The sequence below is a fragment of the Capronia coronata genome (assembly GCF_000585585.1).
Source record: "Capronia coronata CBS 617.96 chromosome Unknown acBCG-supercont1.2, whole genome shotgun sequence".
Lineage (NCBI taxonomy): Eukaryota > Fungi > Ascomycota > Eurotiomycetes > Chaetothyriales > Herpotrichiellaceae > Capronia > Capronia coronata.
In genome coordinates, this window is record NW_006912894.1 from 539,192 (window position 1) to 563,928 (window position 24,737).

The following is a 24,737-nucleotide window of genomic DNA, read 5'->3' on the forward strand; positions in this document are numbered from 1 at the left end:
ACAGTCAGTTGCGACAAGCTGTACTGAATATGCTCGCTTCTTATTTCCCTCGTTGTTGAATCGGGATCTTTGCTCGTGGGAGAAGTGACTTGTTCCTTCCGCCCTATCCTGTATCACGGTTCATGAACGCGATGCAAAGGTATGGTGCCTGGCATGTTTGTATGTTGGCCCTGGACAAGACATCTTAATAAGGTGCCGGAGAGGATTCTCTGCGAGTGCTTCAATGCTCTGATGAACGGATAGTACGCAAGAGAGGAAGGCAAGGCAAGTCGCAGCTTGGCGCAGTGCTGTTATGGTCCCTTCCCAATCTGCGAGAAACCCCCTTCTTCGTTTGAGTTTGATACGATAGGCAGTGGCGGCGAGTCCGCATACTTCGTTGGTAGGTTTGCCAGTCTACTTTGCTCCAAGTCAATCGCTTTACGGTTGTTTCCCTCCAAGTGGATGAATACTGTCGAAACGTGTTTCATTCTTTCTGATGTCAGGATCACACACATTCTGGGGATCTCATTTTGCTCAGGTATAGGATCAAAACGACTGTCTAATTCAGACTGGGAGAAGCTCTCCATGAACGCACAAATCTAACCCTGAGTGGCGCCCCATCTGTAGGCTCCTGAACCAAAGTTTACGCGAGTAACGCAAATCAGCTTGTTCTCGAAGGAGCAGCCGAATGTCTTGTCTTCGAGTTTTGTTCGCTGTTGCAACCCTCTCTCACAACTATCTAGTTCAGGCCAGGGACCTGCCCTTCAGCCCTATGACCGAAGGTGTGAGGAAGTAAGGGTCGGTTTCGCAACGCTTCCGGAGCTCCCCAGTGGAGAGTTCATTGACATCCCAGGTGGCCCAGAAGAAGCGGCCGTGGAGGAAGGCAGCTTCTTTCGAGGCACCCCAGACTGCAACTCCACCAGGTATGTCGGCTAAAATCACCACATCACGCTGTCAGCCTGCACGGATAGCAACGAGAGATCGACGGTTCAGGCATTGTTTTCAAGGGCGATGGACCGGAAAGGGATCTTATCTCACCGGAATCGAACAAGTCATCATGTTCGTCAAAGCCTCCCTCTCCCCACATTTCATTATAGATGAGGCCAGGATGGAAACTGACGATCTGGACCTTGTCGGCCGGCACCTCATTGGCAAGGAGGTAAAAGTACAGCGTTCCAGCCCCCTTCGTTAGGCTGTATGCCGGACGTTGTTGGATGACTGGATCCGCGTTCGTGTGGATGACGGCGCTGGTGATGTTGATGATGAACTAGACAACAAGTCAAGTCAGCACAGGTTTTTCTCGGCGCCCACCGTTTGAAGAGGCTATGGTGGAGGGTGAAAACTTACCTTCTGACCGCCACCGGGTTGGGTGCAGAATTGCTGAGCAAAGTATATGGGAGCCTTCACGTTGGCCTCCATCTGCGACCAGACTTCATCCGCCCCAAGTTCGAGCAGCGGCTTCGGCTCGGTGAACTTGACAGCATTGCTGACGAAGACGTCCACGGTGATCTTCTGTGCGCTCAGGTCCTTCCACAATGCTTCAATCTGCGCGATGTTGGTGATATCACAAGTCTTTGTGATGATCTTGGTGCTTGTGCCGGCAGCTTTCGCGATTTGCTCGAGGCTAGAGGCAGCCGTGTCGAGGACTGCAGCACGGCGACCGACGATGATGACGGTGTCTGCGGAGGCCTGAACGAAGTTTCGAGCGACTCCGAACCCAACGCCTGTGCCACCTCCAGTCACGAGCACTGTGCGGCCGGCCTGGCTCAGCTCCGGTCGGGTGGGCAAGATGGCCGGATAGGGAGTCCTATGGATGGCCTTCGTGACGTTGCTCACGGTATACTGTTTGAGGAGGTCCTTGATAGCGTGCATATCCATGGCTTGATAGGTGGCTGCTCAACGTTGCTTGAAGAAGGAAGGGTCCTGAAGGATGCAAAGACAAGTGTTGACACTGTAAGAATGGAAGGGATTCTTCCCTTTTTATACCCTGCTGGTGAGCTGGCATATTAGGAGTCGAGATGAAGGTATCCTGATTGTTGCTTTTTAATCAGTCGTAGTACTCTGTACATAAATCTTCATACCGGTCCCAAAGTGGACTGCCATGAGTGGGGACAACTTCCACCTGTGTCTGGTGATTGTAGCGACGGCGGGGGATGAGTGGCGCTCTCCCGCACCATACCATACTCCAGATTCAGCGCAATAAGGCTTAAATACTAGGTACCAAGACTGACTGTGAGAGACTGAGATATGTTGTTTCATTGTCTACTCACGCCATTGGTCCGATCTTGGTCCGACTCTTCCCAAAACGGCAACGGTGAAGTGCGGCGACCATCCCAAAGCGATTAGGGCCCGCAATGTAAAGGGTGTTGCAACAGTGTGCTATACTATACCGAGTTAAAGCCCGCAGACTGGATGGATCCTTGCACAAAAAGATGATTGTCAAGGGATGCTGAATAATAATGCATCCTATCCCAGCATTACAGAGTACTACACTGCAGTCAGTACAGCAAAGAAGAGGGCTTGTGCCTGAATCTCCCTTTCTCCCCCAGGACACGACGTGCTGTCCGGTCCATTTGCATGCATGCTTGCTTGCTGCGTAAGCATGAATACACTATCGTCAGGGCAGCGGGCATGTCGACCGTGTGCAACAGCGAAGCGGAGATGCGGGAAACAAACGCCGCAGTGCTCGCGATGCGCCAGCCAGGGCCTCGAATGCACATATCCCCCGCCGAGGCCGTCCTGCTTTGTCCTCTGCAGCGATGAAGACGAGGAACAGACGCCGTCGACCGTCCCTCTTGAGCACACTCTTGAGCACGATGTCTTGCCATACTACGATAACGCTTTACAGCGATCGCTGATCCCCTCCACGGCGACCACAAGCCCCATGCCGCGCGCGGGCCTTGAAGGCATAGGGTCCATCAGCCTTTGTCCAGGATTGAATTTTGTGTCAGACCCAACCTACGATTCTCCACGGGCCGCTACCAGCTGGTTCACGTCGCCTGAAACCTGGGAAATCGTGCATTTCCCGCAGGCGAAAATGGCGCCGGTCAGCGGAACCGGGCTGAAACGCTACCTCTCCATCATCCAGAGGTGGTTCGTGCAGTGGGCGGAAACAGGCAGCACCACATTCGTCCATCGGCACCTGTACCGCAATACCTGTCCGCCTTGTATCCAGGATGCCTATTCCACTTTGACGTGCTATCTCCACAAGACGGCTTGGAACGAGCACATCATCCTGCAAATGATCGAAGACCGTGTCAGACGGTTGGTCGAGGATCATGAGGGAGTGAAGGAACCAGCAGAGTTGCGTTCAGGTTCAATCACGGCCCAAAACGGCACCAAGAACCAGAGTACCACCACCCCCCTTGATGCTCTGGGTCATCTCTCTCGCGTCCAGGCTTTGATGGTATATCAGTTCCTGGGCCTCTTTGATGGGGACATCCGGCTGCGCCATCTCGCGGAGAAGCGCATCCCGCTATTGGAGAGCTGGTTGCAACAGATGCTCGACCATGCGAGGCAGACCGTCAGCTGGCTGGGCGAGTCGATCATGTCACCGACACCGTCACCGTCACCGTCGCTGGACCACCACCGTTCTTCTTCTCCTTATCGTCGCCGAGGTTCCAAAGGCGTCCGTGAGCCTGGGCCAGAGTCTGGGTTTGATTGGGACCATTGCCAAAATGTGCTTTGGTATTCCTGGATCATGGCCGAGAGCATCCGACGCACCCAGATTGTCGGGTCTAGTATCAATTCCGTCTACCTTACCATGCAACAGGGTCGACCGACGGGATGTCGAGGCTCTCTCATGTTCACCACCCGCCATGGAGCTTGGGAGGCCGACTCCGCCCCAGCTTGGGAGAAACTCTGTTTGGAAGTCAATATCGGCTTGATGCAGAGCGCAGAAGTCGATACGCTGCTCATCCAGTCCAAGCCGGAGGAGGTCAATGACTTTGCCAAGGATTTACTCGACGCCATCCTCGGCTGGCAGGAGGCATGATATAGTTGCTATTTGGATGGACATTCCCGGGTGTCCAGCCAAGCAACACCTCCCCTCCACGATCTTCACGACACTGTTACCCTCCGCGACTTATGTTACACATGGGCGGCCGGTCTTGTCACGCTTCGGTTCCTGTGTAGTTCAGAGAATCGGCCCTTTTTGACACATAAAACTTCCTCACAATCACAATCGCAATTGACACATCGAAGCCCCAGGCCAGTCGTCGGCCAAGCCAGCAACTTATCGGTCTATCTAGGCGACGGTGTCGAGTAAGCTTTCCGATGTCAAGGGGTTGCTGCAAGCTTATCTGCCCTCCAACTCAGCTATTTGGTTCGCTGTCGTCCCCAGATGAGTTTCGCCAATCTCCAAGAGGGGGCCTGATTCGGCTGGTCACCCACGCACGTCACCACCCCCAGATTTTGTATGGTTTACCATGACGTCCTTCTGGAGGAGAATTGGTTGAGTGTGGGGAGCTCGTCTCGTGTCGACAACGGTAGGACTGGGGTTGTAGGATCCAGCCTGGGGGGAGGGGGGTAAACAGGTGCGTAAAGTTGCATTGGCAGATAGAAGAAGAAGAAAACGTCCCCCTTCGCCGTGGGATTTCTTTCCTCTCCTTCAGGAATCCTTCCGTCTCAGGTCTGCCGTGGAAGTTGGGGCTTGACTGAACAGATCGACATGGCTGCATCTACCAGTCCTACACTGAACGAAGATGTCGAGAAGAACGCGTCCAGCCGTGACTATTCCCCTCCCTTCAGCTTGGACAATGGGAAAATTGAAGAGGAACGGCGCCCGTCTGTCTTCGCCTCTGACCGGGCCACCCAGCTGCGCCAGGGCAGTGTCACGGTGCACCACGACGGATTCTTCTCGTCGTTCAAGCCGTCGAGCTTCAAACGGAACCCCAATGCCAGAGTGGTGACCGAAGCCACGGACAGCGAAGGACGGCCTCTGAAGGACCAGCCCCCGGCCGAACCTGCGCTGGCCATGACGCTGAAACAGAGACATTTGCAGATGATTGCGATCGGCGGTTCCATCGGTATGTTCACGGCATGTCGTCCGAAAGAAAGAAAAAAGGAATGTATATGCTGAATCTTCACAGGCACCGGTCTTTTCGTCGGGTCCGGCTCGGCTCTGGCCACAGGCGGCCCGGCGTCTCTTGTCATCGCTTATGGCTTGATCGGGACCATGTTGTACTGCACTGTCCACGCGCTGGGAGAGCTGGCGGTCCTCTTCCCCATCGCCGGGGCCTTCTCAGTGTATTCCAGCCGCTTCATCGATCCGGCCTGGGGGTTCGCCATGGGCTGGAACTATGCGTTGAACTGGTTGGTCACGCTGCCACTTGAGTTGACGGCCGCCTCCATCACCCTGTCGTACTGGCAAGGTGCTAGAGACGTCAATCCTGCTGCGTGGGTCATTATCTTCTGGGCCGCGGTGGTGTTGATCAACTTCTTCGGCGTGCGTGGGTATGGCGAGGCCGAATTCGTCTTTTCCATCATCAAAGTCGTCGCGGTAAGCCACAGCTGCCTTTCAGGCCTGGAGCGTCACAACTCTTCCTCCTTTGGTATCCCCCCAAACCATTGACCAGACTCTAATACCTCTCTCGGACAGGTCATCGGCTTCTGTATCCTCGGCATCATCATTGCAACCGGCGGCGTCCCAGGCAGTCCTCAGGGATACCTGGGAGCGCATTACTGGTATGATCCGGGGGCATTCAACCACGGGTTCAAGGGCCTGTGCTCGACCTTTGTCACGGCCGCTTTTTCGTTCGGTGGCACCGAACTCGTCGGCTTGACTGCAGCAGAGACCGAAAATCCTCGCAAGTCTCTCCCGACGGCCGTCAAGCAGGTCTTCTGGCGTATCTGCTTGGTAAGATAAACCCTCTTAAGCTTTGCAGCATCAAAGCACAGCACAGCACAGCACTTGACGGTCGGGGCTAATTTGTGAACGGTTCTAGTTTTATATGGTCAGCTTGACGATCATCGGCTGTATCGTACCCTACAACGACGACGAGCTGCTGAACGGGGCGAGCAGCACGGACGCCAACGCCTCGCCGTTTGTGATTGCGGTCAAGAACGCCGGCATCACGGCGGTGCCGTCGATCATGAACGCGGTGATCCTGATTGCGGTGCTCAGCGTAGGCAACTCGTCCATCTACGGATCTTCGCGGACGCTGGCTGCGCTGGCGGATCGCGGCCAAGCGCCCAAGTTCCTGGGGTACATCGACCAGGCGGGCCGACCGCTGTTCGCGATCATCCTGGCCTCTTTCATTGGGCTGTTGTGTTTCATTGTCGCCGCGGGCACCGACACGCGCACGCAGGCGTTCAACTGGATGCTGGCCATTTCGGGCCTGTCGTCCATCGTGACCTGGGCGTCGATCTGCGCGTGCCACATCCGGTTCCGCGCCGCGTGGAAGTACAACGGCCGCAGCACCAGCGAGCTGGCGTTCAAGTCGCAGCCGGGCCTGGTCGGGTCGTGGATCGGGCTGGGCTTGAACGTGTTGATCCTGATCGCGCAGTTCTGGACCGGCTTCGCGCCCGTCGGATACGCCAGCATGACGGCCGGCGCACGCGTCGAGTCCTGGTTCGAGGCTTACCTGTCGGCGCCCATAATTGTCCTCTTCTACATCGTCTTCAAGCTGTGGAAGAGACCGGCGTTCAAACGCGTCCCGGACATCGACATCACCAGTGGTAGGAGGGAACTCGATCTGTCCGAGGTGCTGGCCGAGGAGAGAGCCGAGCAGGCCAAATGGCCGTGGTGGAAGAAGGCTTGGAAGACTGTCTGCTAGACCAACAGCTTCAAAAGACTGGCAACTAGTTCATAGAAGCTTTCTGTGGGTGATTGGGACGACAACAGAGAGAGTGAGCCACCAGCTCTCAGTCTCAATCTCAGTCTCAGTCTCACTTATCCGGGTGACGGATCTTTGGACCCGGGTCACATCCAAGGAGGGAGGAGAGCTAGAACAGATACCGCATACTGTGGTTAATGGTACCAGTAACAGTAGTAGGCTCCCTAGCCTGCAGGTAGGTACGGCCTAGGAGTCTCGCCATGGTCTGTCCGACAGTCCGTACCCATCTTGGACACCATGGAGATGAGATCCTGAGACACACCCGGTGCAGGAGTAATGAATAATGCCATTTGTTGCTCTCAAGGAATATTTGTACTCTGTTGTAGTGTAGCCGGGAACAGCCACGGAAGCAGTTGGAATGAGTAATGCACTGGCACCCGTGTCTATTTTTGTTGTGTGATGAGATAGAGATAGATCCTCCCCCCAGCCCGGTTTTGTTAAAGTGGGATGGAATACACTCTGTACAGGGTTGATGGAGACTACCTCTCTATATGTCCCGCTTATAAGTTAAGCTTGATTGATCCAAGACACCGAAGCATTTGACTAGGAAGTAACCGAGGCCTTAGGAGCCCGCCACGAGGCTTGTTTACGTTAGTTGGGTGCTTGAGTACGTGGCCGGGGGGCAGTTAGGGTGCTTACTGTCTGTCACTCCGTCACTCGTTGATTCGGATCACTACTGGCAGTAGAGCATGGGAACATGAGCAAGCACCTATTCTTTCTGGTTCTTCGGAGAAATTGGTCCTAAGGTGACCAACTGGTTACTGGAAGATTCCCTCCGCTACCGTCTCGTCTGCACAATAAACCGGCTATCGTGGGATACTAGTACGGGTTCCAAGGCAGAGAGAGAGGGTTGGGAGCAATTAGCTGCAGTAGTTCTCTCTACTACCAGGAATGGTCTCCATGGTCCCCATGGAAATAGTGTGAAGACACGTAATCATGCAATCCTGAAACCAGCCGACAAACCACATGCACATGGATCTTGACCCGGCTCTTCCCAGAACCTTGACTGTGGATATAGGTAAGACAGGTACTTAAAGGGGTGGGTTCACGCTCACTTTCAGCCGAGGAGCTGGCCCGGATGTTTCTTGTCCTTGTCCTTGTCATTATTGTCATTTATTCCATCTATAGCTCATCAATAGTTGATTGTTGTGTATAATATACTATCTATCACCACTCAACTGATATTGATCGATACCATGGACGCTTCCAACCAAACCCAGAAACATCAGGAATCGCCTCAGTCGGTCGAGCCCGGCCAACAGCTACAGGCTGACGTGGCGGTCGTTTCTCAACAACCTGTAAGCTTTGCCTGCTCCTGTCTCTGCTTCTGCTTCCCAAGGAACTGTCTATGCCTCGAATGACATTGAATGGAATTGGGAATTGATGAGAAATGTTATTGACGTTCTTCTGTCGTTGTTTTTGCAGAGCGCTCCAGCACCTATGGATATCCAGTCCAGTGCCAGTGGTTCAGGACTCCGGCTTCGTGGCGGCGGTGAGGGTGAAGCGTGCTGCTGTGGAATGTAAGTGAATGATATCTCATACCATTGCCTCGTTCTTCCAAACTCAGTCTATCCCGATGAGGAAGAACGACATGGGTCTAAGTTAGGATCGGATCGGCTAATGACGGTCGAATAGGTGCGCTGGACTCGCTTGCTTCGAGTGCTGTGAGGCCTGCTGCTAAAGAGGCCGGCTTGGGAATGATTGATCACGATTCACGTCAAATTGGTGCCGTTGCCTTTGCAATGGATGATCTTGGTGGAGGGTCGTGTCGATTCGGTCAATGATGGAATTGGAATTGGAATTGGGTTCGAGACGGTGAACACCTTGAGATACAAGACATGTTCGAGGATCCCTCCACTCGTCTTCGTGGAAATGGATCCCTGAATAGCGCTTAAGGGAGAAGGGTGGTTTGTTTTGTGAGAGGGCTGGTTCAGAGTTGGGCTGGCGGCGAGGAGCTTTTGGTTTGAAGAGAAGTTCAGGGACGAAGATGGCTGGCAGATGATGGTCTGTTCTAGTCCATAGGAGAGGCGTAAGGGACATTGCCGAAAGACACTGCAGTGCTGCTCCTGAGCGTATCCTGGTATACAATAGTATGGACCTCTGTATCTGGAAGATTCAATTCATCACATCAAATGGGTCTTCTTAGCCAGTTGAACCAAGTCCTGCGGATGGATCTCGTGGTATTCTCTCTCCCTCACAGACGACAAACTTCTGGAGCTTCTGGGGCCTTGTTGACAACTTTTGCCCCAAGTGCGAGCCTCTTTGAATAGGCCAATCTTGCCTGTTGAGCCATCAAGTGAAACGTGTGAGCCCTCAGATAAGGGGAGCATATCTCCCTACAATATCATGAGGTAGTCTCGCCACGCATACAATCAGTAGTTGCACTGGTATATATTCATGATGAATCATGATCGAAGGAGAGAAAAAGAAATCAAGTCCTGGGGGATTGTTTATATCACAATTACCCAGCGTTGCAACCCCCCCTGGCATCCCATCACATCCACACAATAACAATCCCCGCGTTTTCCACACTCCCCGGAAAGTCCCAGGCCTCGGTATCTTGTCTCTTGATTGCCGGGTGGTCGTCAGGGCAGTGAACCATTAATTCAGCGGAGGGATTCAAAAGATGCCTTGACACAAATGTAAGTCCCTCTGTGATGTAGGCTTCGTCGTCCGCCTGCCTGAAAGTGCTCCTTTGAAGACGAAAACAACCTGCGCAGATAGCGAGAGGGCCATCTTGGGCCGTTCAACCACAGCAGCGGCATCAACATCATGACTGCGAACCTGCCATTGTCGGGCCTCCGGGTCCTCGAACTCGCAGGACTGGCTCCAGGTATGTTCTTGTTCTGGCCTTCAATCCGAACCCTGCCCATGGATACTAGCTATATATATACCTTACCCTAAAACAACACACCCACCCCCAGCCCTGGTCTACACAGTACACACGCAGCAAGGCTCTAATTAACAGCATCATGTACCCATCACTCCAGGCCCCTTCTGCGGTCTCCTCCTCGCCGACTGGGGCGCCGACGTCCTACGCATCGACCGACCCAGTCCAAAGCCGACACCCACCAACGACCTCTTGACCTCGCACAAGGCCTCGATCGCACTGGACCTGAAAGACGGGCGATGCATCGCCGTGCTCCTCTCGCTGGTCCGCAAGGCCGATGTCCTAATCGACCCCTTCCGGCCCGGCGTGTTGGAGAAACTCGGCCTAGATCCCACGACGGTGCTGCTGAAACGCAATCCGGGCCTGACCGTGGTGCGACTGACCGGATTCCGCCGCGACGGCAAATACAGCGCCATGGCCGGCCACGACATCAACTACCTGGCGGCGTCGGGCGTTCTGTCCATGCTCGGTCCGCGGGACAGCCCTCCCTCCCCGCCGGCCAACATTCTAGCAGACTTTGCGGGCGGCGGCCACGTCGCGTTCACGGGTGTGTTGTTGGCGCTGATCCAACGTCAGAACGGTAAGGGTAATGGTAAGGGCCAGATCGTTCACGCCAATATGGTCGACGGGGTCAGTTATCTGGGCACGTTCCCGCGCCTGTTGACCAAGGAACCCGTAATTTGGAGTGGCGAGCGCGGCACAAACACCCTCGACGGCGGCGCGCCGTATTACGCCTGCTACGAGTGCAAGGATCGCGGGAAGTATATGTCGGTCGGGGCGCTGGAGCCGCAGTTCTACGTACAGCTGATCCAGGGTCTGGGGTTCACGCCCGAGGAGGTCGTGCCGGGCGCCTTGGACAGGCAGGATAGGCGGGCCTGGCCGTATATGCGGGAAGTCTTCACTGCGCGGTTCAAGACCAAGACGAGGAAGGAGTGGGAGCACGTCTTTGATGGCACCGATGCTTGTGCGGTGCCGGTGCTGGAACATCGCGAAATGGAGGACGCACAGTACGACCTTCGTCCTATGGTCGGCTTGTCCGAGTCTCCCGCGAGAGTGGTGGAGAGGCCGTGGAAGGGTCAGCCGCTCCGGCCGGGTGAGGGTGGTGAGGCAGCTCTGAAGGACTGGATGGGATGGAGCAAGGGCAGAGACTACCATGTCTCGGCCAACGGGGCATTCCAGGTTGTTGAGGAGGAGAAGAGTAGGTTATGATCATCCTCAACGCGACACATGAGATCCCATGTCTATCCACATTCCAACAAGTCGTGGACATGCCTTTATTTCTTCAGCAAGGAGTCGTCGGACCGTTCCATATGTTTACCCTTTCTTGAAATCATACTGAATGGGCTGATGAGTGTCTGGACTTGTCTGATCTCCATTTCTTTATTCTCGACTACACTCAACGACCCTTGTACTCATCGAATCATTCCATGATGTGTATTTCTGCAAGTGTACACAGAGACAAAAGTCTACCTACTGTAAGTGCTATACTCGAACAGGATGCCTGTGCCCGTGTCTGTCCTTCCCCAGGCATTCTTGCTTCGCAGCCGAGACTGTCAAGACCAACCCTTTTCCAAGCCGTGATGCATTCATGCCTTACCTCCCCAGAAGTTCAAGCAGTCCAACCTCCCCAACGTTCACGGCCCAGGTTCCCGATTGAACGCTCGCTGATGGTGGGCTCATGGTGGTATTTAGGTAATAATCGTGGTGGAAGATAAGTAGCCAGCGCTGGCGCGTCGAACGATCTGCTTCTATCGGTGAAATTGGTCAGACGCCAGTTGACAGGCCGTGGACCCCTCCGGAACCCCCGGTCTCCAGGCAGACTGCAGAGAGCGACAGGGCTGTATGCTGCCGCATAACCTTCGCGTGCATCACGGTGCACCCAACAGTCGATAGTTTTGTTCCATTGTTGTCGGCTCTCCTGAAGGCGATCCATGATCGTTCCTCCAGTGGTGGGTTTACCGAATAAACATGCCTTCGGCCTTGCCCCAGAAGTTACGTGCCTTGTTGACATGATCAAGGCCAAGCATCTCGTCACCATCTTGAATCATATCGACAATAACATCGTCGTCCTCGAGATATCGAGGTTTGGCATACACCGCTCTCCCCACCAGAGCGAACTTGATCTGCTGCAAAAGTTTGCCTTTGATTCCGGTCCGCTTGCTGATCCGCTCCTTGGTATCCTTCAGGGGCTCTCCCGGCTTCAGCAGGAATTTGAATGGTACACCGTGTGGCTTGTTGGCTTCCTTGTCAAAGTGATAACAATAGATGAATCTATCGTTGTCGGAGGCATTGAGCTCTTCCTCCGGAATCTTCTCCGCATACAACGTCGTAAACTCGTTGACGCCAATCACGTTGAAATCCTCGATCAATTCCTTGTGGATTTTACCCCCATGGACTTCAAGAATGCGTATATTGCGCGCGGTTGGTTCATCCAGAGCGAGCTTTTTCGCAATGCCGCTGATCAGATCTCCAATCATACCATTCTTGGCCACAAGTATCTCCAAGGGTTCCTGCATGCACATGTCAGTATATACCTCATATCCTCGAACCAGTTTTAAGCTAACCTCTTTGCTGATCCCATCACTGAGCCATGTTACTTTCATAATCTTCTTCGTCTCGTAATCGGCAAGGCTGGTTTCAAGAATCTCATAGTACAGCGCATCACCTCTATGTGTCGCGTAGCCACCGTAAGAAGAAAATTGTGACTGGAGGATTTGTTGGAGATTGTAGTTCATGCTACGCTTGAGCCACATTTTGATTTTGTTGTTCGTGGCACTGATCGTGGCGAATCGAATATGCGTGGGATCAACCTTGAGGTATTCACCAACCTTGGTAGCAAACTGATCGTAGGTCATCTTTTTGCTCAGGCTTAGTGTAAACGTATCCCCTTCCGTGCCAGGTTTGGGATAGAAAGTCACCGGGACCCTATTGAGCAGGTAGTCGTAGTATTGGCGCGCATCTGTGTACGTGACTGTGGATGGGTCGAGGTCGGGGAGGTTTTGTTGGAAGCAGATAATGTCGCCGTCTTGGATTTCTGACTGCTGGAACGTCTGCTTCGGTTTCATCGCTTCGATCATGGAGAATTTGATCTCTTCAAACAAAAGAATCGGCGTGCTGGGATCCCACTGCATGATTCTGTTGATCTGAGGGGCGATCTCCGATACCTTGTCCAATTTCTTAACATAGACATGGCCAACTCCCGTCAGCGTCTGAGCCTTCACGTCAAAGTATTTGAGGAACACCAGTATGGGAGTATTGCCACCCGTCGCCTGTGCAGGGTCAGGAAAATGCACCTGTCCATCTTTCGATTTGGGCGCGGTCTCCGCCCACAAGAAAAAAGGACGGCCTCTGGATCCGTATTTGTTCATGGCTTCTTCCATAGAGATTTCGACATCCCGGATCGGTTGGTCAGGACGGTTGGTTTTGTTCTGTCTCCCTACCATGACCCAAAACCGGACCTGATCTGGCTCGACACCGAGTTCCTCGGAGACGGCAGCTGCGAAGTCGGAGACCTTGGTGGCGCGTAGAAGCCGATGCGTCTGGGCTGCCGCAGGGTCGCCCTGCTCGAGATCGTAACTCGTCAGGTCGAATCCATGATGGGCTTGGAAGGTCTTCTCTGTGATCAGGCCGACGTTCATGTAAAGATGCGCTTCTTCACGCTCTTTCTTCTTCCTTGCAAGTTCCGCCTGTTCCTCGGCGATTGTTCGCTCGATATGGGGAGGAATATCCGCTTCGGAAACTTGGTGTAAAACCTGGTCTAACCTGCTTTTTCGGATGTATACCAGCATGTATGCACTCATGGAGCGTTTCGTCGAGTATCCCCGCATGTAGGGCTGTCGTTGGCCGAGTCCACCATTGGCGACATTCGCGTACTCCCCTCCATAGTTCTCTTCCAGAACCTCTTTCATGGTGGCTCGCGTGACTCTATCGTCGTCGAACTTGTAGAACTGGCCGTCCTTAGTGGGCCGTAAAAAGGCGTAGTAGTGGCCAGCGTTGAAGTCACCACTGTGAACCAGGACACCATGCAGCTGGTAGATCCAAGGCTCGGAGGTGGCTGCTTTGGCCTCATCCGATAGATACAGAGAAGCATCGAATTCATCCGGAAATTCGTGCCTGTCGTTGACCTTCATCATCGCATCTCGGTTGATGTCGTACTCGAATCTTTTCAGCTGGAGGTGCAATACAGGTGGGAAGCTTTCGAAGATGACTCCCTTCCGGGCGTCTTGCAGTTTGTACGGTTCACCGGCATCGTACTTGTTCTCCCCCTCCAGCGTCTCCACCTGAATGTAGTCCATGAAGCTCTCATGCAAGTTCTTGTTCCCTCGAACGTTGAGTTGCAGGTCCCAGAATTCTTCTATCCTGGAAGATTCGTAGTTGACGTTGATGCAGGAGATGTAGGTCTTCGTCTTGCCGACGAAAAGTTCCGGCAGGGTTCTTTCGGCAGGAGTTCCTTTCATTTTCTTTTCCAACACTTCCATCAAGATTCGCGATAATTCCTGCACGTCTTGCTGTTCAAAGATTTGTCGAGTATCCCATCCGAAGGATGCGGTGAGTTCATTGGTCGACACGGCGAACCTGTCCTTTTGCAACTTGTAGAATAACCGTTGTAAAGCCCACGCGCTGTTGCTTCGATTTGCTTCGTTCTCGGTGGGAATCTGATACACCGCCTTACGGAAAGCGTCGGTGAAGTAAAGAGATTGTAAGAGCGAATTCAGATAGCAGGTTGCACCTTGGTTCTTGAGGCCGACCATGCCTGTTTCCTTCTTCGAGTCGTAGCCCTCGAAATTGTGCCACAGCACTCCAGTCGGATCTTTGATAATCCGGACGTAGGCAGTCAAATTCGCTTCGTTGTTCTCCACCAAGTGTCTCGAGCCTTCTTCCCATGGCTGGTTGAAGGCTTTCCTCAATTCTACAAACCTGGTGAACCCCCAATCACCCTCTTTGGCATTGAAACGATGAGTGGCAGTATGGCTTCGGAACAGGGTTGGATCGTTTGGATTCCAGAGGACGAGGGAAAATTGCACGCAAGCATACCAGTCCGGTGGAGGATCGCCTTCGAAGCCGTGTTCAAGATAGAAGGACGCGCAGTCGACCTGGTTTCCGTACGGGAAGAAAAGGACTCTCCATGGATGACCACCGCATTCAAATACCGGACCATGCTCTCTTCTGGAGAGGTCCCGCCATCTTTCTATATGCCAAGTATTATAGGTTTCGGCTTCGGTCTCGAGATCGGGTAGATCGACCAGGACATGTCGTTTCATGGCTTCGTCTATAGCACAGGTTAGTGGGTGTGGAAGTCGAGATGGGGGTAGGTGACCATACAATCATCAGCCCTCGGAAGGGCTTCGGCAGGCTCTTCTGACGCCTCGTCAGGGGAGATGTTAACCACTTCATTGTCTTGTTGGTTGTACTGGTCGTAACCGTCAATCAACATGTCGGGTCCGGTCAACTGAAGACGGTTCAAGAAGCAAACGACGTCAGCATTCATATTTCCTACACGATATGCAGACGGAGAGAATGACTGGATAACTGCTCAGACGTACGTTGTCCATACTGAATGGTCCGACCTGTTCTCGCGAAGAAGAGCGTGGATAGCTCTTTCCCTACACTTCCGCACAGATGTATGCAAGTATCCGCAGGTGGAAAAGCCTCCGCAGGCCTGTCAGCAAGGAAGGCGACCAGGATGAGCGGAGGATGAAAGATCAGATCCGGAGGGTCGATGGACAGGTGGGAAGCTTGACCTGACTCTCCGCGGGACGTAGTGGAAGAGAATAAATTTATCACAGGATTCTGGAATATGGCGGACGGATGCTTTTGCAGCGCAGTTCAGAGTGTCATGCGGAATCGAAGATGTCGCAGGCAAAAAGAGGGTGCAGCATCAAAGGTGGTAAAGTGCCAGCCACTGCAGTGACTGCAGTGTGGAATGACGAATGACACCCGGCAAACGGGCCAAATGCCCCCATGCAATTGTCCAGGCCACCGCCCACTACAACTGACAACACCGCAGTCTGTCACTCCAAGCAATCGAACAGAGTACAACGAGGCCAACTTCATTGCCGGTGCTCTCCTCTGTCCACTCTTCCACTTCCCATCCTTTGTCACTCCCGAGCCCGATGTCTGCCATGCACTGAGAGGCGACTTGTTTGCACCCGTTGCCACCAGTGAGTGTGTGAAGACAACAAACGACGAACATGTTCCTCTCTGTCCTCTCTGCCGACAACTGCACCGTGACAACGTTGCGCCAGTGTTTGATGGTATGAAATGCTGCGGGTCGCTCCATTTCCAAGGCCGCGTGCCTCTCGCATAGACAGACGCTTCACACTTCAGACTCGCCGATGGTACTCGCCTGGAGGTGGGAGGCACCCTCCGCCATGGCGCCCAGCGTCAACCCTGGACGAGTACGGTCGTCCTCAGCATCTACGGTTGCAGCGGGCTAACGTCGATGTGATAGCTGGGTCGATCGCCCAATCCGTCCTATTAGCCTGCGCCAGCTGTTTTTCTTTGGTCGTACCTTGGATGAGAGCCGTCTCCTCAGTTCTGCCAACTATGTTCGAGTGGAATTACCCACGAGGTCTGCCGTCGGGCTCTTTACTCAATGTTTCACGATCGCTGACCACGTGGCAGGCTGGCCCATCGCCTGCGGGAAATGCAACGGCTCCCTTATGTGGTGGTTACGAATCCTCACCTATCCCTGGTATATGAATTATACTACAAATCCTTCGAGATCTTCCGCCGTATCCCTGCGATTCGGAATCTGGAGGAGAACGACGAATTTTGCAAGGTTATAAGTGACAGTTTGAAAGAGCATTTGGCCGTCATACCAAATCTAGTGATGGGCGTCCTCGAATGCCAGGATCTGGTATCGCCGGACAAGATGGACAACTTTGTGCAGGCCATGCTCCGGGCCCGTATTTCCCGGCGAGTTATTGCTGAACAACATCTTGCACTGACCGAAACCTTCAACTCTCCCTGGCACGTGCCTCAGCCAAGCTCTGAGGATGAGTTCGTGGGCGAAGTCCTTTTGCGATGCAATGCGAAAGAAGTCGTCGAACGGGTCGGTCGGTTCACCCAGGACATCTGCAGATCGTCTGGTGGCGTTGATCCTATCGTCCCAGAAATTCGGATCCAGGGCCACGTCAACGCCACGTTCCCTTACGTGTTGAGTCATCTTGAATACGTCGTTGGGGAACTTCTGCGGAATTCGGTGCAAGCAGTCATGGGCAGATACAAAGACACAAAGAAGCCCCCACCACCTATTGATGTTTTGATCTGCGAGGCACCTCAACATGTGGTAATCCGCATTTCTGACCAAGGCGGGGGTATTCCACGCGACATAATGCCCTTCTTGTGGTCTTTCTGTAAAGGACCCAGGAGAGCTTCGCGTCTGCAGAACTTCAAAGATGTCCCGACACTTGCAGCCACAATGCAAGAAGTCCGCCATGCCAGCCATGCAAAGCCCAGTGCGAAGATCAGAGACTCATCCCTCAGTAGTCTAGCATCGAGACCCCCTGACCTCAGGCTGGGGATGGGCCTACCCATGAGCCGAGTCTATGCAGAATACTGGGCGGGTGGTCTCGACTTACACAGTCTGGAAGGCTACGGCGTCGACGCGTTCTTGCAGATCTCGAAGTTGGGAAACCAGAACGAGAAACTTACATCACGGGCGAGTATCGATGCAGTATGAAATGATAGAGATGGTTCTCAAATTGGTTTGATCGTCTTGGAATATGAAGCCACAATGAGACTGAGAGCCTGTATAGGTGGCCATGGATTGGCTATGACACAAACAGGTCCACGTAATAGAGCAGAAGCTGCCTGTCTAGCAACAGGGTCAGCGCCAGAACATGACCAATATGATGATATGTGACAGGGAGATGGATCTCCTTCAGAAAATCGCCTAGGAACCTCATGCACTGCCAGCCATAATGAGAGAATATCTCCTGCGGCTGGGCCATCGGCTTACCAGAGTTGATGATCTCTTCATCAGGACCCTGCACACCAGCAGAAACAACGGCAGGGACCGATCTACCTACTGTAGATTTTCTAACCAGCAAGAGGCATGTACCGCGAATCAGGTCACCACCGCATCATGGTAGCCAGGAGGCCCTCGTGATGATGGTTTTAGATGCGGAATATATCAGTTCGATCTCGACACACCCTTCGGAATCGCCAGCTTCACGGGCGACGAAGTCTTTCAGCTGACGATGATTTGAGTAGTTTGGGGGTCTGGGTTATAAAGCAAGAGAAAAGGAAGAAAAATCAGCGTGAGGCCAGAAAATATCATGGAGTTGAAGCTCATTCTCACCACCAAGCCCGAACGGGTTACTGCGTGCAAACCGGACTAAAGCGGCCACATTTTTGCGGACGGCCACGAGCCCTTGCAGCCCTACAAACACGTCGATTGGCGGGCTGATGCAGTGCTGCTCGCCTACAAACAACTACCTGGTAATTAACTGCACTGCTGTGCTTCAATCCTCATTTGCCTCTCTCCCTCGCTCTACTATATCAAGTACTTTTAGCATTCCAACTCGACCACCTATACCCCCGCCAAACTGCTTACCACCGCCCTTAACCCTGCACGGCACTCTGGAGACATTTCCACTAATTGCATAGTTCCTCACGCTCGTTTTGTCTGCGGCGTTATTGTGCGTCCGGGTTCATCGTGCTACTCCGCTGGATTGGTCCATTCAGCATCACCCGCCCCTGGTTCCGAGGAGTCGAGCATCGCACCTGTACTCGACGCATTTTGGCGCTGAAGTCGCTTGGACTAGGTTTCGTTTCTAGTTTCTGGTGCTTGTATTGATTTGCTCATGGAAAACGCCAATCTGTGGACACGGCGCTCGAAGTAGGTGCTCCAATATCCTTGAGACGTTACCTGCAAACATTGATGGGCTTCTTGCAGTGCTGGCAAACTTTCATTGTCTATGAGAGATCAAGAAGGCAAGGACGGTGTTAAGCTAGACTCGCCTCGATCATACACCACCCGGCGCTTCGGCGACTCATCCTCCCACGGAAAGACCAATCCCTTCAACGCCCTCTCTCCATCTGCTACGAAATCACCCTCCGCCAGCGCATCCTCTGCCTTTGGACTAGGTAGCGGGGCATTCGCATCTTTCGGGTCAGCGAAGACACCGAAAACACCGGGGACTGGGACTGGGACCGGCTTCGACTTTTCGTCGCGCGAGAAGAAAGAGAAGGATACAGATGGTACAACAGAAACTCCGGGCACGGAGCAACAGATAGAGCTTTCTGCGCCGTCATCATCCTCTGGCCACCAACTCCGGAACACATGGAATCTCTTCTACAGACCGCCAGCAAACAAATTTTCTGATTACGAGAAATCGATTCTTAAAGTGGCCTCCATCAGCTCGGTGGAAAGCTTCTGGACCATATATTCACATCTCAAACAACCGTCCCTTTTGCCGACGGTCTCCGACTATCATATTTTCAAAGATGGCATCCGTCCCGTGTGGGAAGACGAGGCCAACAAAAAGGGCGGAAAATGGATCGTAAGGCTCAAAAAGGGTGTGGCGGACCGATACTGGGAGGAACTTCTGCTCGCAATCATAGGCGACCAATTCATGGAAGCCGGGGACGAGGTTTGTGGTGCTGTGCTCAGTGTACGGAGCGGTGAAGATGTCCTGAGTGTCTGGACCAAGATTGACGGCGGCCGGAACATCAAAATAAGGTGAGTGTTACCCAACACAGTTTACATGCAGGTATTGCCTGACTAACGGCTCATCAGAGAAACCATCAAGCGGATTCTCGCGTTCCCCGCGGATACCAACATCGTATGGAAGAGCCACGATGACAGCATTGCCCAGCGGTCGGCTCTCGATGAAGCCAGACAACAGAAAGCCAATGCAGCTCCAGGTCATCCTGGAGCGGAAAGGCGGCGTCAAACAATGCATGAAGACTCTGAAAAGAGCAAGGGAAAGGCTGTATCGTGATAAACGGGATCATGGATCCCTGCTTTGTAGGATTATATGCATGTATTTCCTGGATAGGATCTCAATGGCTCATGAGAGACCCAAATACCACAATGTTCCAATACATTAGGCGTTCTTAAAATTATCACTGGATTCATGGCAAGGGCCTCTTGCCTCGTAGTAGTACTTGCGCACGCTGTTTATAATTAACTGCGGTGACCCTTTTTCTATATTCACGACGTCAGCCCAAGCTGCGGGGAGTCCATCTGTGGTTCATTCACGCACCACATCTCACAACACGTTCAGCAGCCAACTCGCCGTGGATCGTTAGACTCTTCAGCGCGTCCTGAACCTCTCGATGCTTTATGTGATCGCAGTCGCCTGCGACTATCTCCTGGTGAGGTAGTTTCAAATGAGAGCGTGGAATGAGTCCATCATCCAGGGCGGCCTTCAGAACTTCTTTTCTTTCTTACACTCTCAATCTGATCCGCCTGGTCTAGACGCCAACCCGCCAACTGGTTCTCACCCAAATGCCTCCGCCTCCCGTTCACAAAGGGCGCAAATGCCCCCAGATTCCCCCAAGAGGCATCGCCTAAGAAACGTGAAGGAATTCCTCCAGTGGCACGACAGTGGGCCGTCGGACGCTATCGAGGTAAGGCTTTGTGTTGACAATGTTCGCCTGCCTCTTTGATACTCTTGCTAGATGATCTGCTCATTACTGACGCGCTTCTGCACAGATCGACAGTGATGAAGACGGCCCGCCTGCTCGAGACGACCAGAAAACGAGATCTAGACGTCGATTACAGCCTGAACAGTACGTTTTGGGCATGCAAAGAGGTGGTCGTTGAGCATATTACTCATGTTCGATGCTCAGATCACATATCACTGCCTCGGAAATTGCAGTCAAGAGGTCAAGTTCAAGGAACGAAGCGAGCCTGCTCCCAACTTTCCTGTATGAGCCCAAGTCAGACCATAGTGACCACGGCGCTGAGAGTTTCATTAGCAGGCGGACCCCCGGTACTGTCACGATACCGGACCCGATGAAGAAACCGGTTCTTTTCAAGGTATGTTACTTTCCCTCCTATCTTCAGTCTGCTAACAGCTGGCCGTCTGAAGAGTCACTACAAGCCGGTCGATCAGTTGAGTGCCCCCCGTCAGGGCACGAAGTCGCAACACATTTTCGACCAGACCAGAGACATTCGAGACCATGATAATAGACAGGTGCATGCAAGCAAGAAGAGAAAGCTCGACAACAACGATGCGACGGGCAGCAGTGCGACTTCGGCAATCACGCTTGAAGATAGCCAGAATCGAGAGGATTCCGCTGATGAACTTCGACTTAGTCCGGAATCCCCGAAGGGCGAGACAACCGATCGTGGTCGACGGCACCATGCTCCTCATCATGTGTATATCTCTGTCCACAGACCGAATGGTGTAGGCAACTCAGCCCGGCAACCAGTTTCTCAGTTACGTGGTTCCTCTTCCGAAGATGAAGGCGCCTTTACAAAAGGGTCTGCGAAAGAGAGGAAAGCAGAAAAAGACAGGATGCTCGCCAGCTCTCCACCTGCACCGTCAAGCACTGTTCGCGCAGAAACAGTATCTTCCCCTTACTTTAATGCAACACAAACGCCTTTCCGGGCCCCGCGTCATAAACCCCTCCAGCATGAGAGTCCCGACGAATTGCAAACCGGTCATTCACCGAAGCTCCAGGCATCTTCTGTCCGAACGAGAAAGGCTCTAGGGGAAGTGGATATGAAGACGTTAGGAGCTTTGAAACCCGGCGATGGTCACACCACGGCCAATCCAAAGCCAGGAAATCCACCTGCGAAGCGAGCCGTTAACAACATCAAATCTTTCAAAATAGTCGAAGTCGTCTACCCGACCTTAGGGGACAGCGATATCTACGTGATAGAGGTGCACTGTGACACCAATACGATCTCGATCAACACGGACGAAGAAATGTTGGGGAATGACCCGGTGGTCAAAGATCGGCTGATCTCGAAGATTGTCGAGGTCAAGCAAGGAAGTGCTAAAAGCCAGCTGGTATTTCTCACCTTTTCACGTCAGGGACAGCACGAGGACAAGATGCACCTCAGATTACAGTCACCTAAAGCTGCGTACGATTTTGTGACACTCTTGCAGGAATGCTGCCGTTCCGTCAAAGTGATTGCCAAAGAAGAGTGAGTCTCAGCCGTATTGATCAACCAATGTCTTCGACTGACCATACTAGTGATTGGATGGAAGCAGCTTTCGATAGGGCAAAACACGAGCGGAAAGGCCGCAACGCTCACAGGCCTCTGACTGCTGCGACATCCAGAGATGATTCAGTCGCAGCCAATATGGTAAGGTCACATCCAGCGAAGGCAAGCGGAGAAAAGAACATGCGCAACACCGATAGACTCGATCCGCCTCGTCAAATTAAGAAGACGCCCATCATTATCTCAGGCAAGGAGCGAAGTGACCCCGGATCCATGGACGAGTCGTTGCAGCACTTCAGAGAACAACCACAGCGCGAAGCTGTACCTCCACAAGAGCCTCAAGGCCAAACGATCCAACGGCAGAGAATAACGCGCTCTCACAGCTGCAAGGAAAATCAGGTCGAGGACTCGCCTGGCGACGTCCGCTCAGGATCCAGATCCAGGCCATCTGAGAACGGTGCCCTGGGGGAGCCTTGGAAAAATGATCTTGTGTATCCAGGACCCGGCAAGAAATCTGCAACCGTGCCATTTGAGGACCTGAGACGACTCGACGACGATGAGTTCCTTAACGACAATCTGATATCTTTCTTCATGCAGTATTTGGAGACTTACATGGAGAAGAACCGCCCGGAGGTGTACAAGGAGATGTACTTCTTCAATACGTATTTCTACGAAGCTCTCACGAAGAACGTCAAAGGGAGAAAGGGCATCAACTATGATGCTGTTAGCCGGTGGACCAAGAACATCAACATCTTCAAGCGTAAGTTCGTCGTGGTTCCTGTGAATGAGAACTTTCACTGGTACCTCGCCATAATTTGCAATCTGTCCTACTTTCTACCGCAGAGAGAAAGTGAGGGCGAGACTGAAGACCGCGTGGATCAGACTTTTGGAGTGGGTGAAGAACTTCAGTTAAGCGACCAACCGAGCGAGATACTGGAAAACACGCCGACTCCAGCCACAGAAGAGACGCAAAAGTCGTTGGCAGAATTATCCATCAGTGACAACGACGAAAAGAATAGTTACGATACACCCTCAGGTCGGCTGAAGAAGGGACCTGGCCGGCGGAAAGCTATTCGACGGTCGTTGCCCAAGTACGACACTGAGAAACCTGTCATCATCACCCTTGACTCATTGGGCTCGTCACGTTCAGCGACATGCTCACTCCTACGCCAATACGTCGTTGCTGAAGCCACGAACAAGCAAAATCTGCACATTGAATCTTCCGAGTTAAAGGGCATGACCGCCAAACAGATCCCTACCCAGAGCAACTTCAGCGACTGTGGTCTTTACTTGTGTATGTATCTTGAGCAATTGGTGGCAGATCCATCCCAGTTTGTCTCGAGAATCCTTCAGCGGCAGGAGGAGGCTCAGCAATGGCCACGGAGAATTCGCAGTGAAGACCTAAGATCGAGATTGCGGGGGCTGATTCTGGAGCTGCATCGGCGTCAGGAAAGCGGCACGGCTACCACGGAGCTACCCGAAGTCGGAAATATTATGATCGAGAGGGAGCAGGCTTCGTCAAAGCTGGCCGTGTCACTCGAGCCCAGGATACCACGCACTAAACAAGAGATCGCGGAAGCGAGACGGAGGTATGATAACATCACCACTGCTCAGCGTCAGGTTCGCGAAGAAGGACACTCGGCGCTGGAGGTGAGGGGAGTGACCACTACCTTGTCAAGAACAAGCCCCACCTTCTCCAGGAGCCTGGCACATACTGCACGTGAACTTGACGATCTGAGATCTGATATTGGAGAAGACGATGACGAACCAGTTATAGTTTCTGGGACGCAAGCATCCCAGTACCAGGCTCAAGGACATCCCAGACACGAGCCTCATGTCATGCCTTCAAAGAAGATCTCAGGCGCCGAAGTTTCCGTCGCTGCGTCGTCTCCACTCGAGCAGGGCGTTGACACCACCCGAGCAAACCCCCAGATTTCCACGCATTCAACTCCGGCTGAACTCGCCGCAAATCTCCGAAAAGACAACGAACTAAGAGAGGCAAGAAGAAACAAAAAACGTCGTCGAAGCAATGACGATAGCGATGAGGAGAGAAGAAAAGTGAAAGAAGCGAGTGCATCGACCGACTTTCTCTCAGGGCTTGAAAGTTACGCCATCAACAATCGTTCTCCGACGCCAAAGAATGCGCAAGCAGCAGAGTCTCCAAGCATCCGACACAGTCCTAGAAAAAAGGCTTCCAGGAGGGAAGACGCGATTAACACTGTGGATGGAGATGATGGGCTGCAGGGAGCCAGAAAGCGCCGGCGCGCCGGAATGTATGGACGCGACTCATCCGGCCGGGTGGCGTGGGCTCAGTATGATCTGGAGCTAGAAGTCCCTGAAACTCAGGAGACGACTGATAGTTTGGCCGGCGCAACAATGAGAAGAGGGAGGCAAGAAACCGACCCCGATGAGAACAACGAGATGCTTCTCCGCTGAATGTGAAGAGAAAAGGAAGCGGAAGGCTGAGTTGGTTGAACGTTCGTTCTCTATTTTCGGCCACGTCGTTCTTCAGTTCATCATCATGGATTCGACCACGGATTGTCCGCATGAATTGCTTGTCGGCAGCAGCCGATGGATTGTTTTGTAACCATATGATACTGCTTTCGACTCGGACTGGAGGATCAATCAAGTTGAAGCTATGGTACTCCAGAGGTACAGCGCGGCAATTAGTCAGGCGCTGGTTTTGTTTTCCCCTTACTCTGTCTGTCCATGCAATACACCAGGAGCAATTGGGTTGATGATGATATGTCGGAGTTTTTACGATGGTTACTAGGTAGCCAGTCTCAGCCCTCGAGTCGCAGATGATTAGCACGGTGAATTGAATGCATAAGCTACCAAATATGGTCCCTCTCATCATCCTCGATGGGAGTAGGATGTCTATCTCACGTTACCCATTGTCATGCAC

The 24,737-nt window shown here is 52.9% G+C and overlaps 9 protein-coding genes across 9 annotated transcripts; 7 read left to right on the forward strand and 2 right to left on the reverse strand.

Annotated features, from left to right (window-relative positions):
• Positions 1 to 723: 723 nt before the first annotated feature.
• On the reverse strand, positions 724 to 1,857 carry A1O1_01862 (uncharacterized protein; the record flags this gene model as incomplete). The annotated part of the gene is made up of 3 exons (XM_007722774.1): positions 724 to 911; positions 1,018 to 1,246; positions 1,327 to 1,857. The coding sequence occupies 3 exons, from the start codon at positions 1,855 to 1,857 to the stop codon at positions 724 to 726; spliced, it is 948 nt and encodes a 315-aa protein (XP_007720964.1).
• A 724-nt stretch (positions 1,858 to 2,581) lies between these two features.
• Positions 2,582 to 3,973, forward strand: A1O1_01863 (uncharacterized protein; the record flags this gene model as incomplete). The annotated part of the gene is made up of 1 exon (XM_007722775.1): positions 2,582 to 3,973. The coding sequence occupies one exon, from the start codon at positions 2,582 to 2,584 to the stop codon at positions 3,971 to 3,973; it is 1,392 nt and encodes a 463-aa protein (XP_007720965.1).
• Positions 3,974 to 4,648: 675 nt separating this feature from the next.
• On the forward strand, positions 4,649 to 6,755 carry A1O1_01864 (AAT family amino acid transporter; the record flags this gene model as incomplete). The annotated part of the gene is made up of 4 exons (XM_007722776.1): positions 4,649 to 5,006; positions 5,070 to 5,479; positions 5,579 to 5,836; positions 5,925 to 6,755. The coding sequence occupies 4 exons, from the start codon at positions 4,649 to 4,651 to the stop codon at positions 6,753 to 6,755; spliced, it is 1,857 nt and encodes a 618-aa protein (XP_007720966.1).
• A 2,832-nt stretch (positions 6,756 to 9,587) lies between these two features.
• Positions 9,588 to 10,914, forward strand: A1O1_01865 (uncharacterized protein; the record flags this gene model as incomplete). Its single annotated transcript, XM_007722777.1, has 2 exons — positions 9,588 to 9,648; positions 9,806 to 10,914. The coding sequence occupies 2 exons, from the start codon at positions 9,588 to 9,590 to the stop codon at positions 10,912 to 10,914; spliced, it is 1,170 nt and encodes a 389-aa protein (XP_007720967.1).
• Positions 10,915 to 11,660: 746 nt separating this feature from the next.
• A1O1_01866 (ubiquitin thiolesterase) lies at positions 11,661 to 15,139 on the reverse strand (the record flags this gene model as incomplete). The annotated part of the gene is made up of 3 exons (XM_007722778.1): positions 11,661 to 12,215; positions 12,270 to 14,974; positions 15,028 to 15,139. 3 exons carry the CDS (start codon positions 15,137 to 15,139, stop codon positions 11,661 to 11,663), a joined length of 3,372 nt encoding a protein of 1,123 aa, XP_007720968.1.
• Positions 15,140 to 16,076: 937 nt separating this feature from the next.
• Positions 16,077 to 17,389, forward strand: A1O1_01867 (uncharacterized protein; the record flags this gene model as incomplete). Its single annotated transcript, XM_007722779.1, has 3 exons — positions 16,077 to 16,108; positions 16,157 to 16,276; positions 16,330 to 17,389. 3 exons carry the CDS (start codon positions 16,077 to 16,079, stop codon positions 17,387 to 17,389), a joined length of 1,212 nt encoding a protein of 403 aa, XP_007720969.1.
• Positions 17,390 to 18,515: 1,126 nt separating this feature from the next.
• Positions 18,516 to 19,655, forward strand: A1O1_01868 (translation initiation factor 4E; the record flags this gene model as incomplete). Its single annotated transcript, XM_007722780.1, has 3 exons — positions 18,516 to 18,550; positions 18,608 to 19,393; positions 19,451 to 19,655. The coding sequence occupies 3 exons, from the start codon at positions 18,516 to 18,518 to the stop codon at positions 19,653 to 19,655; spliced, it is 1,026 nt and encodes a 341-aa protein (XP_007720970.1).
• Positions 19,656 to 20,196: 541 nt separating this feature from the next.
• A1O1_01869 (uncharacterized protein) lies at positions 20,197 to 21,818 on the forward strand (the record flags this gene model as incomplete). Its single annotated transcript, XM_007722781.1, has 4 exons — positions 20,197 to 20,286; positions 20,372 to 20,448; positions 20,509 to 20,698; positions 20,751 to 21,818. 4 exons carry the CDS (start codon positions 20,197 to 20,199, stop codon positions 21,816 to 21,818), a joined length of 1,425 nt encoding a protein of 474 aa, XP_007720971.1.
• A 53-nt stretch (positions 21,819 to 21,871) lies between these two features.
• On the forward strand, positions 21,872 to 24,268 carry A1O1_01870 (uncharacterized protein; the record flags this gene model as incomplete). The annotated part of the gene is made up of 1 exon (XM_007722782.1): positions 21,872 to 24,268. One exon carries the CDS (start codon positions 21,872 to 21,874, stop codon positions 24,266 to 24,268), a length of 2,397 nt encoding a protein of 798 aa, XP_007720972.1.
• Between the last annotated feature and the right edge of the window lie 469 nt (positions 24,269 to 24,737).